Raw genomic sequence first — 14,403 nt, 5'->3', positions numbered from 1 at the left:
GGGGCTGGTTAGCAGAGGTGGGCCAGAAGCCAAAAGCCATCTAAACCTTAACAACAAACAGTCTTCAAGAAAAACGTTAATATTGCCAGAAGGGGCTTCTGAGATCAACCAAACTCCTTGCTTTCCAAAGGGGGATTGGAGGAGCAGAGAGGTAAAGTGACACCAAGGAACACAGCTCTTAAAGGGCAAAGCCACAATTGGAATCCTTTGAACCCACAGCCAGGGCCTCTAGCACAGTGTTACCACCCATCCCCCTGCTCCACAAGGCTGGAACAGCACCTGTGATGTCAGAACAGCACTGCCATCATAACGGCGCCGTCTACAATCTCACTTCCACCACATCCCCAAGAGGGAAAGGGAGAAACACAGCATTAGCTCCATTTTATAGAAGGTAACAGTGAGGATTGGAAAAGCAAAGGGACTTGCTTGGGTTCCTCGGCAAAGTGAATTTATACTTGGAACTCAAAGCTCAGTTAAGGCTCTGTGCTGTTTGTTGGCAATGGCCGTTGAAAGGGCCGTGGGAGGGACTTCCCTGGCGGTGCAGTGATTAGGACTCCACGCTCTCACTGCCGAGAGCACAGGTTCCATCCCTGGTCGGGGAACAAGACCCCACAAGCTGGACATGGAATGGACTTCCTAACGTAAGGAAGGGCGCCACCTCCGCCTGCTGTCCAGTTCTGCATTGCTTTGGGACTGCCTGCTGCGCGCTCCAGGAAGATCTCTAAAACCACACTCTTCTTCCCTTTCTGCCGCCCCAGTCAGCGTGCTCCAGGGCAAGAGGGGTCAGCAGCCTGGGTTCCTCCCCCCGCTGAGCCCTCACCAGCTCTGTGACCTGGGGCATCCCTCCTTCCCAGTCTGAGCTCTAGTTTCCTCACCTTTAAAAACAGAGGCAATCAATTCTGCCCTGACAGTACACGGGATGTTATGAGGCTCAGATGACAATGAGCAAGTAGGAGGCTGGGAGGCTCACTCCCACCATCGGTGGCTGCCCCTTGGCCTCCGTCACTTCCCCATCACCCCGGCCTCCTCCGCAGCCCTACGACCTAGAGCAGGTGAGAGGGTCAAAAAGGTCTCAGCCAAGACAACGGAGGAGAAAGAAAAATAACTGTGACATCAGCCCAGAAGCCCCTCACACTTGTACGACGCTTTATTTTTCCGAAGAGCTTTCGCAGTGATGAGCTAAGATTTACCGTTGCTTAGTCCTGTATGTGCCAGGCGCCGTACAGAGGGCTCTGCACACTCTCTTGGGTTTAGTCCTCACAACTACCCATTTGAAATATGACATAACTTCGGCTCCAGGGTTAAGTACGGGATGGCTGGTAAGTAGTGGAGCCAGGAGGCAAACCCAGTTCTATCCAGTCCCCTGCTCCCCAGCCTTCAATGTGCTCATGGTCACCCGGGGAGACTTATGAATAATCAACTTCTGATTCCATAGGTCCAGACTGAGGCCTAAGCTTCTGCGCTTCTGACAAGCTCCCAAGTAGATGGACTACCTTCTATCACGGGCTACATTTTAAATTCCGTTAAGACAGAGCCTGAGTCACCCAATCCCCGGGGCTTAGCACTGGGCCTGCCCCACAGAATACACTCAATAATTATTTGTTCAATGAATCAATGAATGTTGGACTTAACCCATGCTTTAACACTTCTCTATACTAAGCCCCATTATATCATTTGATCTCATAACAAATCTCTAAGGCATATCAATCTCCCTTTGACAGATAAGGAAACAGGCTCAAAAGAGTACGTAGCCTAAGGTCTTACATCTTTTGTGCAGCAGAGCCGGAAACGATCTACCATCAGATCCTTGGCCCTGACCACAGCTGTCCCAAGGATGGGGGTGGGCGTGGGAGGGAGGAATTAATAATTACAGACAGCTGGGTGGTGAAGAGCTGCCCCCCCCACCCATCCAGGCACGTGACCAGCTCACAGCTCGGGAGGTCACCCACTAGAGCTGCTCTCCGGGGGCGAGGGCAGTTGTCTTAGCGTCCCCCAGGAGAGGAACGAGGAGGAGCGTGGGAGGAGGCGGGTCCTGGGCACAGTGCCAGGCAGCATTGGGCAGGTGGTGAGTGACCCTTGACCTCACAGAGAGCCCCGCTGGACCCAAGCACCCACCACCTCCCGCGGATCCCACCTCTAGACTGATGCTGTCCAGCTTGGGGTGGGGGGCGGAGACTAGAGGCAACCAGGGAAATTGCAGCCTAGGGATGAATCACCGGCACATGACCCCAGAGAGGAGGGGTGGGTGCGTCTGGGGCTTGGGGAGGACAGGCCTTGTGCCCGCCCCGCACTCCCCCCGCCCAGCCTCGATGTGGGGGAGCGAGGGAAGACCCTCTCCCGCGCAGCTCCACCCCCGCAGCCCCCGGCCCGCCCGGTTCCCGGGTGCGGCGGGACTCACGGCCTTCAGCTGCTCCAGCCGGTCCTTCATCCTGGTGCCCAGGCGCCCGGAGGCAGGTGAGCGCGTCCCAGGTGAGCGGCCGGAAGTAGCGGCCGGGCCCGGCCAGGACGGAGGAGCAGGCGGAGGCGGGCGGCGGCCGCGGGCGAGAAGGAGCGTCCGAGGCCACAGGAGGTTCCGCCGCGCCGCCCTCTCCGGCCCAGCCGGCGCCGCGTACTCCAAATCCGGCTCCCAGGCCGGCGCCGGCGCGCAGCGCTGATCCGCCCGGCGGACCCGCCCCTTACCTGGGCCGCGCCCCGCGCTCCTCCTTAAAGGGCCAGTGCCCCGCCGCCGCCCGGCCACCCTCCACGCCTCTCACTCCACCTCCCGTAGCTCCGGGTCCCCCGATGGAGCAGCAATGGGAGATCCCGCCGCGAGTGGGTCTGTCTGACCTCAATTCCAGCCTTTCCATTCAACAGCCATTCACTACCTGTGCCGGGCTCTGTGCTAGGATCCAGTCCTCAACAGACTGATTCATTGCTAGGCGGCGCCAACATCCCGTACACGAGGAACTCTAAGACAACGTGATTCGTGCCATAACAGGTGGGAGAGAGAGAGCAATTAATTCTGCCTGGAGGAAGGGCATTCTAAGTAAAGGAACGCTCACGGTCCGGGGGACTGCGTGCTGGAGCTGAAAGAGTGTGTTCCTCGTGGAAATAACTGGAGGTGAGGCGGGGTGGGGAAGGCTGGGACGAAGAATTTGGATTTTATGATGTTGGCAGTGGGGATCCTTAAGAGAAATGCAAGCAGTTCAATGATGAAATCAGAACACCTGCCACTAACAAAGTGTATACCTTTGGCAAGTTATTGTTTCTCTAGGGGACTCCGTTTCTGTATCTATAAATCAGAGATATTACCCACTTCCCAGTTTGCTGTGGGGCCTTGTTGACAGAGGAGGAATGACTGATTCGTCACCCGTGGAGCAGAGCTGTAAGAGGAGGATGTGTGAATTGGAAAGCTTAAGCTTTCCTACCTGATCCCCTAGGTGAGTAGTACCTGATCCCACTTTCTGAAAAGTAGGCGGTTTCTTCGCACTGCCCCTCCGTCTTTCTCCCCTCCCCGGCCCCACACCTCCACCCTCTCTTCCCTCTTCCCTATTTATCTTCCTTCTTGGGAACAGATGACATATCCAGCAGATATGGAGTGGAGCTCAATAAATAGGACTGACAGGCCTAAGATTCAATCCTCAAATCAGGGAAAGAATCTGAGCTATGCATCCAGATTAAAGGGCTGTAGGACTTCCCTGGTGGTGCAGTGGTTAAGAATCCGCCTGCCAGTGCAGGGGACACGGGTTCGAGCCCTGGTCCGGGAAGATCCCATATGCCACGGAGCAGCTAAGCCCGTGCGCCACAACTACTGAGCCTGCGCTCTAGAGCCCTCGCGCTACAGCTACTTAAGACCACAACGAGGGAAGCAGCCACCGCAATGAGAAGCCCGTGCACCACAACGAAGAGCAGCCCCCAACCACCGCAACTCGAGAAAGCCCGCGCGCGCAGCAACGAAGACCCAACGCAGCCAAAATTAAATAAATAAATATTTTTTAAAAGGGCTGTAAATATTTTCGTAATTCTAACAGAACTTTGCCCTGTTCTGCAATCTTAGCGCTTGCTCCGCGCTGACTTCATCCCCTCCCATGAAGATGTGGTCTGTAATCCTCGCTCTAGTCCTGCACACTTCCTTCTACCCCAGGCGCTCGCTAGGTGAATTAATTGCCAGTCTTTGGTAAAGGGAAGGCTTCTGCGCCCCCTGGTGGTCAGAAATGGAAACGGTAAGCTAATCAGAAATCGCACTCCACCTCCTTTCCTTAACAAATTTTTGTTAATGGGTATAGCTAAGTTTCCGCGCTTCAGGAAAAGAGAGTCTTCTGAGGAGACAGATATGTGAACAACTCTTTACATTAGACGTCTGAAAAGGACCACAGGAAATGATCAAGGATGGCCATTGAGCCTCTGCCTGAAGGCATTTTAATTTTTTCAGTTTTTTCAAACACTCAAGCATCTTCTCTGGTGGAACAGTTCCAACTGTTGTTTAGAAGTGTTTTGTTATATGAAACAAAAATTCTCCTTCCTATAACTTCCACCACTGTTTCTTGCTCTTCGCCTTTGTCCAAACATTTAAGAAATTTAATCTGTGTTTCACAAGACAGGCTTTCCATGAAGGGACAGTAGCTATGGGGCCACAGAATGCTGACACATAGCCAAGAGGACTGAGTTCTAGACACAGTTTCTGCCACAAAACAGCTGTCACTTGACATCGCACAATCTATTCTCTCATCTGTGTGGTAAGGAGGCTGATCAAAACTAGTGATTCTCGAACTTTTCAAGATCAAGAACATCATACGTTCTTTATTTTCATTTGTGGATATCTTGTTTTGAATGATTCCGTATCCCTTAGAAAATACATTTACTAGGTAATCAGAATTTGGTTTCCTCAAACTCATAGATACAGGGAACAGATGATTGCCAGAGATGGGGGGCGGGGAGCAAAATGGGTGAAGGGAGTCGAAAGGTACAAACTTCAAATTATAAAAAAAAGTAAGTCCCGGGGATGTAATGTACAGCATGGTGACTATAGTTAATAATACTGTATTGTATATTTGGAGTTGCTAACAGAATAGATCCTAAAAGTTCTTATCAAGGGTCCTCTCTGCTATTGTCAAACTTGTTTTTATAAACTCCTATTTTGTATTTTATTTTGGTATATCAGTCTTGAGTACTTTATTGTCAGGTCTTCATTGGTAACCCCCTTCCCTATGACAGTACAGTGTGTACTCAGTTTTGGAGCATGGAAAATACATGTACTTGTTTTGTACCTGTAGTTTGGATATATAATTGACATCTTTGTGCTTTGGTCTTTCCAAAATTTTAAGGCTGTAACGAGGAGTCACATTTACAACCATCAATATATTCTCTACAGTTCTCTACAATGAATATGCTCCCTTCATTAAATTATGATGCTGGGGAAAAAAAGTTCTTATCAAAACAAAGTTGTGGGCTTCCCTGGTGGCGCAGTGGTTGAGGGGACACGGGTTCGTGGCCCAGTCTGGGAAGATCCCACATGCCGCAGAGCGGCTGGGCCCGTGAGCCATGGCCGCTGAGCCTGCGCATCCGGAGCCTGTGCTCCACAACGGGAGAGGCCACAGCAGTGAGAGGCCCGCGTATCGCAAAAAACAACAACAAAAAAAACCAAAAAAAAACCCCAAAGTTGTAACTATGTGAGGTGATGGATATACTGTGGTGATCATTTTGGGATTAACATACACACACTACTATATAGAAGATAGATAACCAACAAGGACCTACTGTATAGCACAGGGAACTCTATATTCAGTGGTAACCTATATGGGAAAAGAATCTGAAAAGGAATTGGCATCTGTATATGTATAACTGAATTACTTTGCTGTACACCTGAAACTAACACATTATAAATCAACTATACATGAATACTTTTTTTAAAAAAATCATTACGTGGGCTTCCCTGGTGGCGCAGTGGTTGAGGGTCTGCCTGCCGATGCAGGGGACGCGCCGGTCCGGGAAGATCCCGCATGCTGCGGAGTGGCTGGGCCCGTGAGCCATGGCCGCTGAGCCTGTGCGTCCAGAGCCTGTGCTCCGCAACGGGAGAGGCCACAACAGTGAGAGGGCCGCGTACCGCACACACACAAAAAAATCATTACATTGCATACCTTAAACTAATGCAATGTTATATGTCAATATATATTTCAATAAAACTAGGAAACAAAAAAGAAATTTGGTTTCCCAGGAGAGGATGTTTCCATGAAGGGGAAAAAAAAAAAATGACTTTTTGGTTAGCCTATGTGGCCATAACAGAAATGACCATTTGATTTTCCTTAACCTTTTTACACATTGAAAACAGCATAAAGAGCGCTCTTAACTGCACGTGGAGTCCAGGAACCCAGGGAGGGAAGCATCAGTAGAGTTCTCTTCTTATGACTTTCTATTCGAAGGGAGTTGTCACAGACTTCAAGCCTTTTTTAAAAAACTCCTGTTAGGTATGAACCCTATTTTGTTCATTTTCTATTAATATTTGCTCTTCCTTGACAGGCAGAAGTCTGGATTGCAGCAGCTAGTTGTGTAAAATAAACTGAAGAAAGTCAAGTTACTGAGGGACAAGGGACCTGGGTGAGGAGAGGCCATGGGCTGGTGAGGAAGACTGACATTGAGCCCAAGTGGACTGTAAGGTCTCCACGTACAGACAGTGACTTAAGGCTCCAGGCTTAGTAGGATCCCCCTCCTCTCTGATGTATTTTTATTTTTCTGCTCTACCAGGGTGCTTAGTTTCCCACCATGTCTAGTGTGTAGCTGTTTCCCCACTAAACAAATATAGCAAGATTAAATCAAGTGTTTGCATTTTGGCTATAGAGAAGTCAGCCAACACTTAATTTCACCTTTACAAACAAACCAAATAGAGGATCCTGGGGTTTGGGGCTCCGCTTCCCTCTCTCTCCCTTTCCTCTAAGCCTGTTTCTTTCCCACTGGAAAATAAACACTGAGCCTTACCCCCCCTTGACCCTCAGGGCCTGCTGAGGAACAGGTGAGACCACCTTCTGGCTATTGTACCTGGAGGCAGTGTCCCCAGGGTGCAGTGTTCAATAGAAAGAGATAAAGGAGCTAGAAAATTGAAGGGGAAGGTCCTTTCTGTTCCCCACAGCAATTCTTCCCCACTGCAGGGAGGATGGAGAATACACTTCCTGACTTGTAGTTTTCACCCCCTTACAGTTTGTATTAGTTATCTATCGCCGCATAACAAATTGCCCTAAAACAGCTTGAAACAACATTACCCTCTGGTTTCTGTGATTCAGGAATCCAGGTGCAGTTTCGCTGGGTGCCCCTGCCTCACTGCAGTTAAGGTGTTGGCTGGAGGCTGCGTCTCATCTCATGGCTTGACTGGGAAAGGATCTGCTTCCGAAGTCACTCACATGGTTGCCAGCAGGATTCAGTTCTTCAAGGGCTGTACTTCACCCCGTGGGTCTCTTCATAGGGCAGCTCACAACATGGCAGCTGAATTCCATCAGCCCAAGCAGGTGAGAGGGATAGAGAAAGAGAGAGAAAAGCCAAAGTGTTTTTGTAACCTAGTCTCGGCTGTGACATCACTTTTGCCATACTGTATCGATTAAAAGAGAAGCCCTAGGTTCAGCCCACACTCAAGGCCAGGAGATTACACAAGGGGGTGAAGACCGAGAGCCATCTCAGCAGCTGCCTAGAACACAATTCAAATCCCAAATTCATGCCACAGTTATGCCCTTTCACCTTAGAGCTCTCTTCTCCCCTGTATCTGAACTGGACAACTCTGACCCATTCTAGGATTAAGTGTCCCTCAGACATGCTTCCCTGACAGCCTGGACTTCAAGATAGCCCTACCACACTGTGTAACCTGGTCTAGTTCCTGTACCTTCTATGAGCTCTGCGAGGTCAGCAGCCTTGTCTCTCCTTTTCACTAATGCGAACCCAGACCTCAGCCTCGGCCCCAAAACGTCATTGTAGGCACTGAGTTAGGGTTTACCAAATTAATTAAATGAAGCTTCTTGTCATATGGCTCCATTATGTCTTTCTCCTGATTAAAATTCATCAGTGGCTCCTTATTACAAGATTAGGGAGTCCAGACGCTTCTTGGAATGGCATTCAAGCCCTTGTGCAGTCTGGCCCCAGCCCAAGGTACTGTCACTCCCTGACACACACAGCCCCACCTATAGCTTCCTCAAACACCCACCTCTTCTCTGCATCTAATATGCCCAGGATTTCCCAGCCATCTCTGCCTGATTTGTCCTTTTTCCATTTCATGTCTGACAAATCCCTACGCCTCCTCCAAGACCGAAGCCTTCTCCAGTTCACGTCTCCCTGGCCCTCTGCCCTCCCGCCCCAAACAGTACTTGTTCAGATCTATTTTATTTTTTTATTTATTTTTTTTTTTAAAACATCTTTATTGGGGTATAATTGCTTTACAATGGTGTGTTAGTTTCTGCTTTATAACAAAGTGAATCAGCTATACATATACATATGTTCCCATATGTCTTCCCTCTTGCGTCTCCCTCCCTCCCACTCTCCCCATCCCACCCTTCCAGGCTGTCACAAAGCACCGAGCTAATATCCCTGTGCCTTGCGGCTGCTTCCCCCCAGCTATCTACCTTACTACGTTTGTTAGTGTGTATATGTCCATGACTCTCTCTCGCCCTGTCAAAACTCACCCCTCCCCCTCCCCATACCCTCAAGTCCGTTCTCCAGTAGGTCTGCGTCTTTATTCCTATCTTACCCCTAGGTTCTTCATGACATTTTTTTCCCTTAAATTCCATATATATGTGTTAGCATACGGTATTTGTCTTTTTCTTTCTGACTTACTTCACTCTGTATGACAGACTCTAGGTCTATCCATCTCATTACAAATAGCTCAATTTCATTTCTTTTTAAGGCTGAGTAATATTCCATTGTGTATATGTGCCACATCTTCTTTATCCATTCATCCGATGATGGGCGCTTAGGTTGTTTCCATGTCCTGGCTATTGTAAATAGAGCTGCAATGAACATTTTGGTACATGACTCTTTTTGAATTTTGGTTTTCTCAGGGTATATGCCAAGTAGTGGGATTGCTGGGTCATATGGTAATTCTATTTGTAGTTTTTTAAGGAACCTCCATACTGTTCTCCACAGTGGCTGAACCAATTCACATTCCCACCAGCAGTGCAAGAGTGTCCCCTTTTCTCCACACCCTCTCCAGCATTTATTGTTTCTAGATTTTTTGATGATGGCCATTCTGACTGGTGTGAGATGATATCTCATTGTAGTTTTGATTTGCATTTCTCTAATGATTAATGATGTTGAGCATTCTTTCATGTGTTTGTTGGCATTCTGTATATCTTCTTTGGAGAAATGTCTATTTAGGTCTTCTGCCCATTTTTGGATGGGGTTGTTTGTTTTTTTGTTATTGAGCTGCATGAGCTGCTTGTAAATTTTGGAGATTAATCCTTTGTCAGTTGCTTCATTTGCAAATGTTTTCTCCCATTCTGAGGGTTGTCTTTTGGTCTTGGTTATGGTTTCCTTTGCTGTGCAAAAGCTTTGAAGTTTCATTAGGTCCCATTTGTTTATTTTTGTTTTTATTTCCATTACTCTAGGAGGTGGGTCAGAAAGGATCTTGCTGTGATTTATGTCATAGAGTGTTCTTCCTATGTTTTCTTCTAAGAGTTTGATAGTTTCTGGCCTTACATTTAGGTCTTTAATCCATTTTGAGCTTATTTTTGTGTATGGTGTTAGGGAGTGATCTAATCTCATACTTTTACATGTACCTGTCCAGTTTTCCCAGCACCATTTATTGAAGAGGCTGTCCTTTCTCCACTGTACATTCCTGCCTCCTTTATCAAAGATAAGGTGTCCATATGTGCGTGGGTTTATCTCTGGGCTTTCTATCCTGTTCCACTGATCTATCTTTCTGTTTTTGTGCCAGTACCATACTGTCTTGATTACTGTTGCTTTGTAATATAGTCTGAAGTCAGGGAGCCTTATTCCTCCAGCTCCTTTTTTTGTTCTCAAGATTGCTTTGGCTATTCGGGGTCTTTTGTGTTTCCATACAAATTGCGAAATTTTTTGTTCTAGTTCTGTGAAAAATGCCAGTGGTAGTTTGATAGGGATTGCATTGAATCTGTAGATTGCTTTGGGTAGTAGAGTCATTTTCACAATGTTCATTCTTCCCATCCAAGAACATGGTATATCTCTCCATCTATTTGTATCATCTTTAATTTCTTTCATCAGTGTCTTATAATTTTCTGCATACAGGTCTTTCGTATCCTTAGGTAGGTTTATTCCTAGATATTTTATTCTTTTTGTTGCAATGGTAAATGGGAGTGTTTTCTTGATTTCACTTTCAGATTTTTCATCATTAGTATATAGGAATGCCAGAGATTTCTGTGCATTAATTTGTATCCTGCTACTTTACCAAATTCATTGATTAGCTCTAGTAGTTTTCTGGTAGCATCTTTAGGATTCTCTATGTATAGTATCATGTCATCTGCAAACAGTGACAGCTTTACTTCTTCTTTTCCGATTTGGATTCCTTTTATTTCCTTTTCTTCTCTGATTGCTGTGGCTAAAACTTCCAAAACTATGTTGAATAAGAGTGGTGAGAGTGGGCAACCTTGTCTTGTTCCTGATCTTAGTGGAAATGCTTTCAGTTTTTCACCATTGAGGATGATGTTTGCTGTGGGCTTGTCATATATGGCTTTTATTATGTTTAGGAAAGTTCCCTCTATGCCTACTTTCTGGAGGGTTTTTATCATAAATGGGTGTTGAATTTTGTCGAAAGCTTTCTCTGCATCTATTGAGATGATCATATGGTTTTTCTCCTTCAATTTGTTAATATGGTTTATCACATTGATAGATTTGTGTATATTGAAGAATCCTTGCATTCCTGGAATAAACCCCACCTGATCATGGTGTATGATCCTTTTAATGTGCTGTTGGATTCTGTTTGCTAGTATTTTGTTGAGGATTTTTGCATCTATGTTCATCAGTGATATTGGCCTGTAGTTTTCTTTCTTTGTGACATCCTTGTCTGGTTTTGGTATCAAGGTGATGGTGGCTTCGTAGAAGGAATTTGGGAGTGTTCCTCCCTCTGCTATATTTTGGAAGAGTTTGAGAAGGATAGGTGTTAGCTCTTCTCTAAACGTTTGATAGAATTCACCTGTGAAGCCATCTGGTCCTGGGCTTTTGTTTGTTGGAAGGTTTTTAATCACAGTTTCAATTTCAGTGCTTGTGATTGGTCTGTTCATATTTTCTATTTCTTCCTGATTCAGTCTTGGCAGGTTGTGCATTTCTAAGAATTTGTCCATTTCTTCCAGATTGTCCATTTTATTGGCATAGAGTTGCTTGTAGTAATCGCTCATGATTTTTTTTATTTCTGCAGTGTCAGTTGTTACTTCTCCTTTTTCATTTCTAATTCTATTGATTTGAGTCTTCTCCCTTTTTTCTTGATGAGTCTGGCTAGTGGTTTATCTATTTTGTTTATCTTCTCAAAGAACCAGCTTTTAGTTTTATTGATCTTTGCTATTGTTTCCTTCATTTCTTTTTATTTCTGATCTGATTTTTATGATTTCTTTCCTTCTGCTAGCTTTGGGGTTTTTTTGTTCTTCTTTCTCTAATTGCTTGAGGTGCAAGGTTAGGTTGTTATTCGAGATGTTTCCTGCTTCTTAAGGTGGGCTTGTATTGCTATAAACTTCCCCCTTAGAACTGCTTTTGCTGCATCCCATAGGTTTTGGGTCGTTGTGTCTCCATTGTCATTTGTTTCTAGGTATTTTTTTATTTCCTCTTTGATTTCTTCAGTGATCACTTCATTATTAAGTAGTGTATTGTTTAGCCTCCATGTGTTTGTATTTTTACAGATCTTTTCCTGTAATTGATATCTAGTCTCATGGCGTTGTGGTCGGAAAAGATACTTGATACAATTTCAGTTTTCTTAATTTACCAAGGCTTGATTTGTGACCCAAGATATGATCTATCCTGGAGAATGTTCCATGAGCACTTGAGAAAAATGTGTATTCTGTTGTTTTTGGATGGAGTGTCCTATAAATATCAATTAAGTCCATCTTGTTTAATGTATCATTTAAAGCTTGTGTTTCCTTATTTATTTTCATTTGTGATGGTCTGTCCATGGGTGAAAGTGGGGTGTTAAAGTCCCCTACTATGAATGTGTTACTGTTGATCTCCCCTTTTATGGTTGTTAGTATTTGCCTTATGTATTGAGGTGCTCCTATGTTGGGTGCATAAATATTTACAATTGTTATATCTTCTTCTTGGATCGATCCCTTGATCATTATGTAGTGTCCTTCTTTGTCCCTTTTAATAGTCCTTATTTTAAAGTCTATTTTGTCTGATATGAGAATTGCTACTCCAGCTTTCTTTTGGTTTCCATTTTGCATGGAATATCTTTTTCCATCCCCTTACTTTCAGTCTGTATGTGTCTCTAGTTCTGAAGTGGGTCTCTTGTAGACAGCATATATAAGGGTCTTGTTTTGTATCCATTCAGCCAATCTGTGTCTTTTGGTGGAGCATTTAGTCCATTTACATTTAAGGTAATTATCGATATGTATGTTCCTATTTCCATTTTATATATTGTTTTGGGTTCGCTACTATAGGTCATTTCCTTCTCTTGTGTTTCGTGTCTAGAGAAGTTCCTTTAGCATTTGTTGTAAAGCTGGTTTGGTGGTGCTGAACTCTCTCAGCTTTTGCTTGTCTGTAAAGGTTTTAATTTCTCCATCAAATGTGAATGAGATCCTTGCTGGGTAGAGTAGTCTTGGTTGCAGGCTATTCTCCTTCATCACTTTCAGTATGTCCTGCCACTCCCTTCTGGCTTGTAGGGTTTCTGCTGAGAGATCCGCTGTTAACCTTATGGGGATTCCCTTGTGTGTTATTTGTTGTTTTTCCCTTGCTGCTTTTAATATGCTTTCTTTGTATTTAATTTTTGACAGTTTGATTAATATGTGTCTTGGCGTGTTTCTCCTTGGATTTATCCTGTATGGGACTCTATGTGCTTCCTGGATTTGATTAACTATTTCCTTTCCCATATTAGGGAAGTTTTCAACTATAATCTCTTCAAATATTTTCTCAGTCCCTTTCTTTCTTTCTTCTTCTTCTGGAACCCCTATAATTCGAATGTTGGTGCGTTTCATGTTGTCCCAGAGGTCTCTGAGACTGTCCTCAGTTCTTTTCATTCTTTTTTCTTTATTCTGCTCCGCAGTAGTTATTTCCACTACTTTATCTTCCAGGTCACTTATCCGTTCTTCTGCCTCAGTTATTCTGCTATTGATCCTATCTAGAGTGATTTTAATTTCATTTATTGCATTGTTCATCGTTGCTTGTTTCATCTTTAGTTCTTGTAGGTCCTTGTTAACTGTTTCTTGCATTTTGTCCATTCTACTTCCAAGATTTCGGATCATCCTTACTATCATTATTCTGAATTCTTTTTCAGGTAGATTGCCTATTTCCTCTTCATTTGTTAGGTCTGGTGGGTTTTTATCTTGCTCCTTCATCTGCTGTGTGTTTTTCTGTCTTCTCATTTTGCTTATCTTACTGTGTTTGGGGTCTCCTTTTTGCAGGCTGCACTTTCGTAGTTCCCGTTGTTTTTGATGTCTGTCTCCAGTGGCTAAGGTTGTTTCAGTGGGTTGTGTAGGCTTCCTGGTGGAGGGGACTAGTGCCTGTGTTGTGCTGGATGAGGCTGGATCTTGTCTCTCTAGTGGGCAGGTTCACGTCTGGTGGTGTGTTTTGGGATGTCTGTGGCCTTATTATGATTTTAGGCAGCCTCTCTGCTAATGGGTGGGGTTGTGTTCCTGTTTTGCTAGTTGTTTGGCATAGGTTGTCCAGCACTGTGGCTTGCTGGTCGTTGAGTGAAGCTGGGTGCTGGTGTTAAGATGAGGTCTCTGGGATATTTCCACCGTTTAATATTATGTGGAGCTGGGAGGTCTCTTGTTGACCAGTGTCCTGAAGTTGGCTCTCCTACCTCAGAGGCAGAGCCCTGACTCCTGGCTGGAGCACCAAGAGCCTTTCATCCACACAGCTCAGAATAAAAGGGAGAAAAAGTAGGGAGAATTAGGAGAAGTATGAGTAAAGAAAGAAGGAAAAGAGGAAAGGAAGGAAGGAAGAAAGAAGCAAAGAAGGAAAGAAAGGAGGGAGGGAGGGAGGGAGGGAGGAAGGAAGGAAGGAAGGAGGGAAAGAAGGAAAAAAGACAGAAAGAAAGATGATACAGTAAAATAAATAAAGTATAATATAGTTATTGAATTAAAAAAATATTTTAGAAAAAAAAAAAAAAAGGGACGGATAGAACCTTAGGACAAATGTTGGAAGCAAAGTTATACAGAGAAAATCTTACACAGAAGCATACACATACACCTTCACAAAAAGAGGTAAAGGGGGAAAAATCATAAATCCTGCTCCCTGAGACCACCTCCTCAATTTGGGGTGATTCGTTGTCTA

General features: G+C 45.1%; 1 protein-coding gene and 1 long non-coding RNA gene across 3 annotated transcripts in view; one reads left to right on the top strand and one right to left on the bottom strand.

Annotated features, from left to right (window-relative positions):
- STX3 (syntaxin 3) overlaps positions 1-2,757 on the bottom strand; it is a 41,831-nt gene extending 39,074 nt beyond the window's left edge. Inside the window, 1 exon segment of the mRNA XM_032639016.1 lies at positions 2,399-2,757. Within this exon segment, the coding sequence (XP_032494907.1) occupies positions 2,399-2,428 (30 nt within the window). The 5' untranslated portion in view covers positions 2,429-2,757.
- LOC116757451 lies at positions 2,402-5,460 on the top strand. Of its 2 annotated transcripts, XR_004350975.1 has the most exons (4): positions 2,402-2,454; positions 2,838-3,100; positions 3,303-3,419; positions 3,555-5,460. It is a non-coding gene; the product is annotated as an uncharacterized LOC116757451 (long non-coding RNA). The 2 variants fall into 2 exon arrangements; XR_004350974.1 differs by having other exon boundaries at positions 3,303-5,460.
- Positions 5,461-14,403: the final 8,943 nt, after the last annotated feature.

This window comes from Phocoena sinus, chromosome 8 (assembly GCF_008692025.1).
Source record: "Phocoena sinus isolate mPhoSin1 chromosome 8, mPhoSin1.pri, whole genome shotgun sequence".
In the NCBI taxonomy this organism is placed as follows: Eukaryota; Metazoa; Chordata; class Mammalia; order Artiodactyla; family Phocoenidae; genus Phocoena; species Phocoena sinus.
This window is presented reverse-complemented; position numbering and strand designations above follow the sequence as displayed.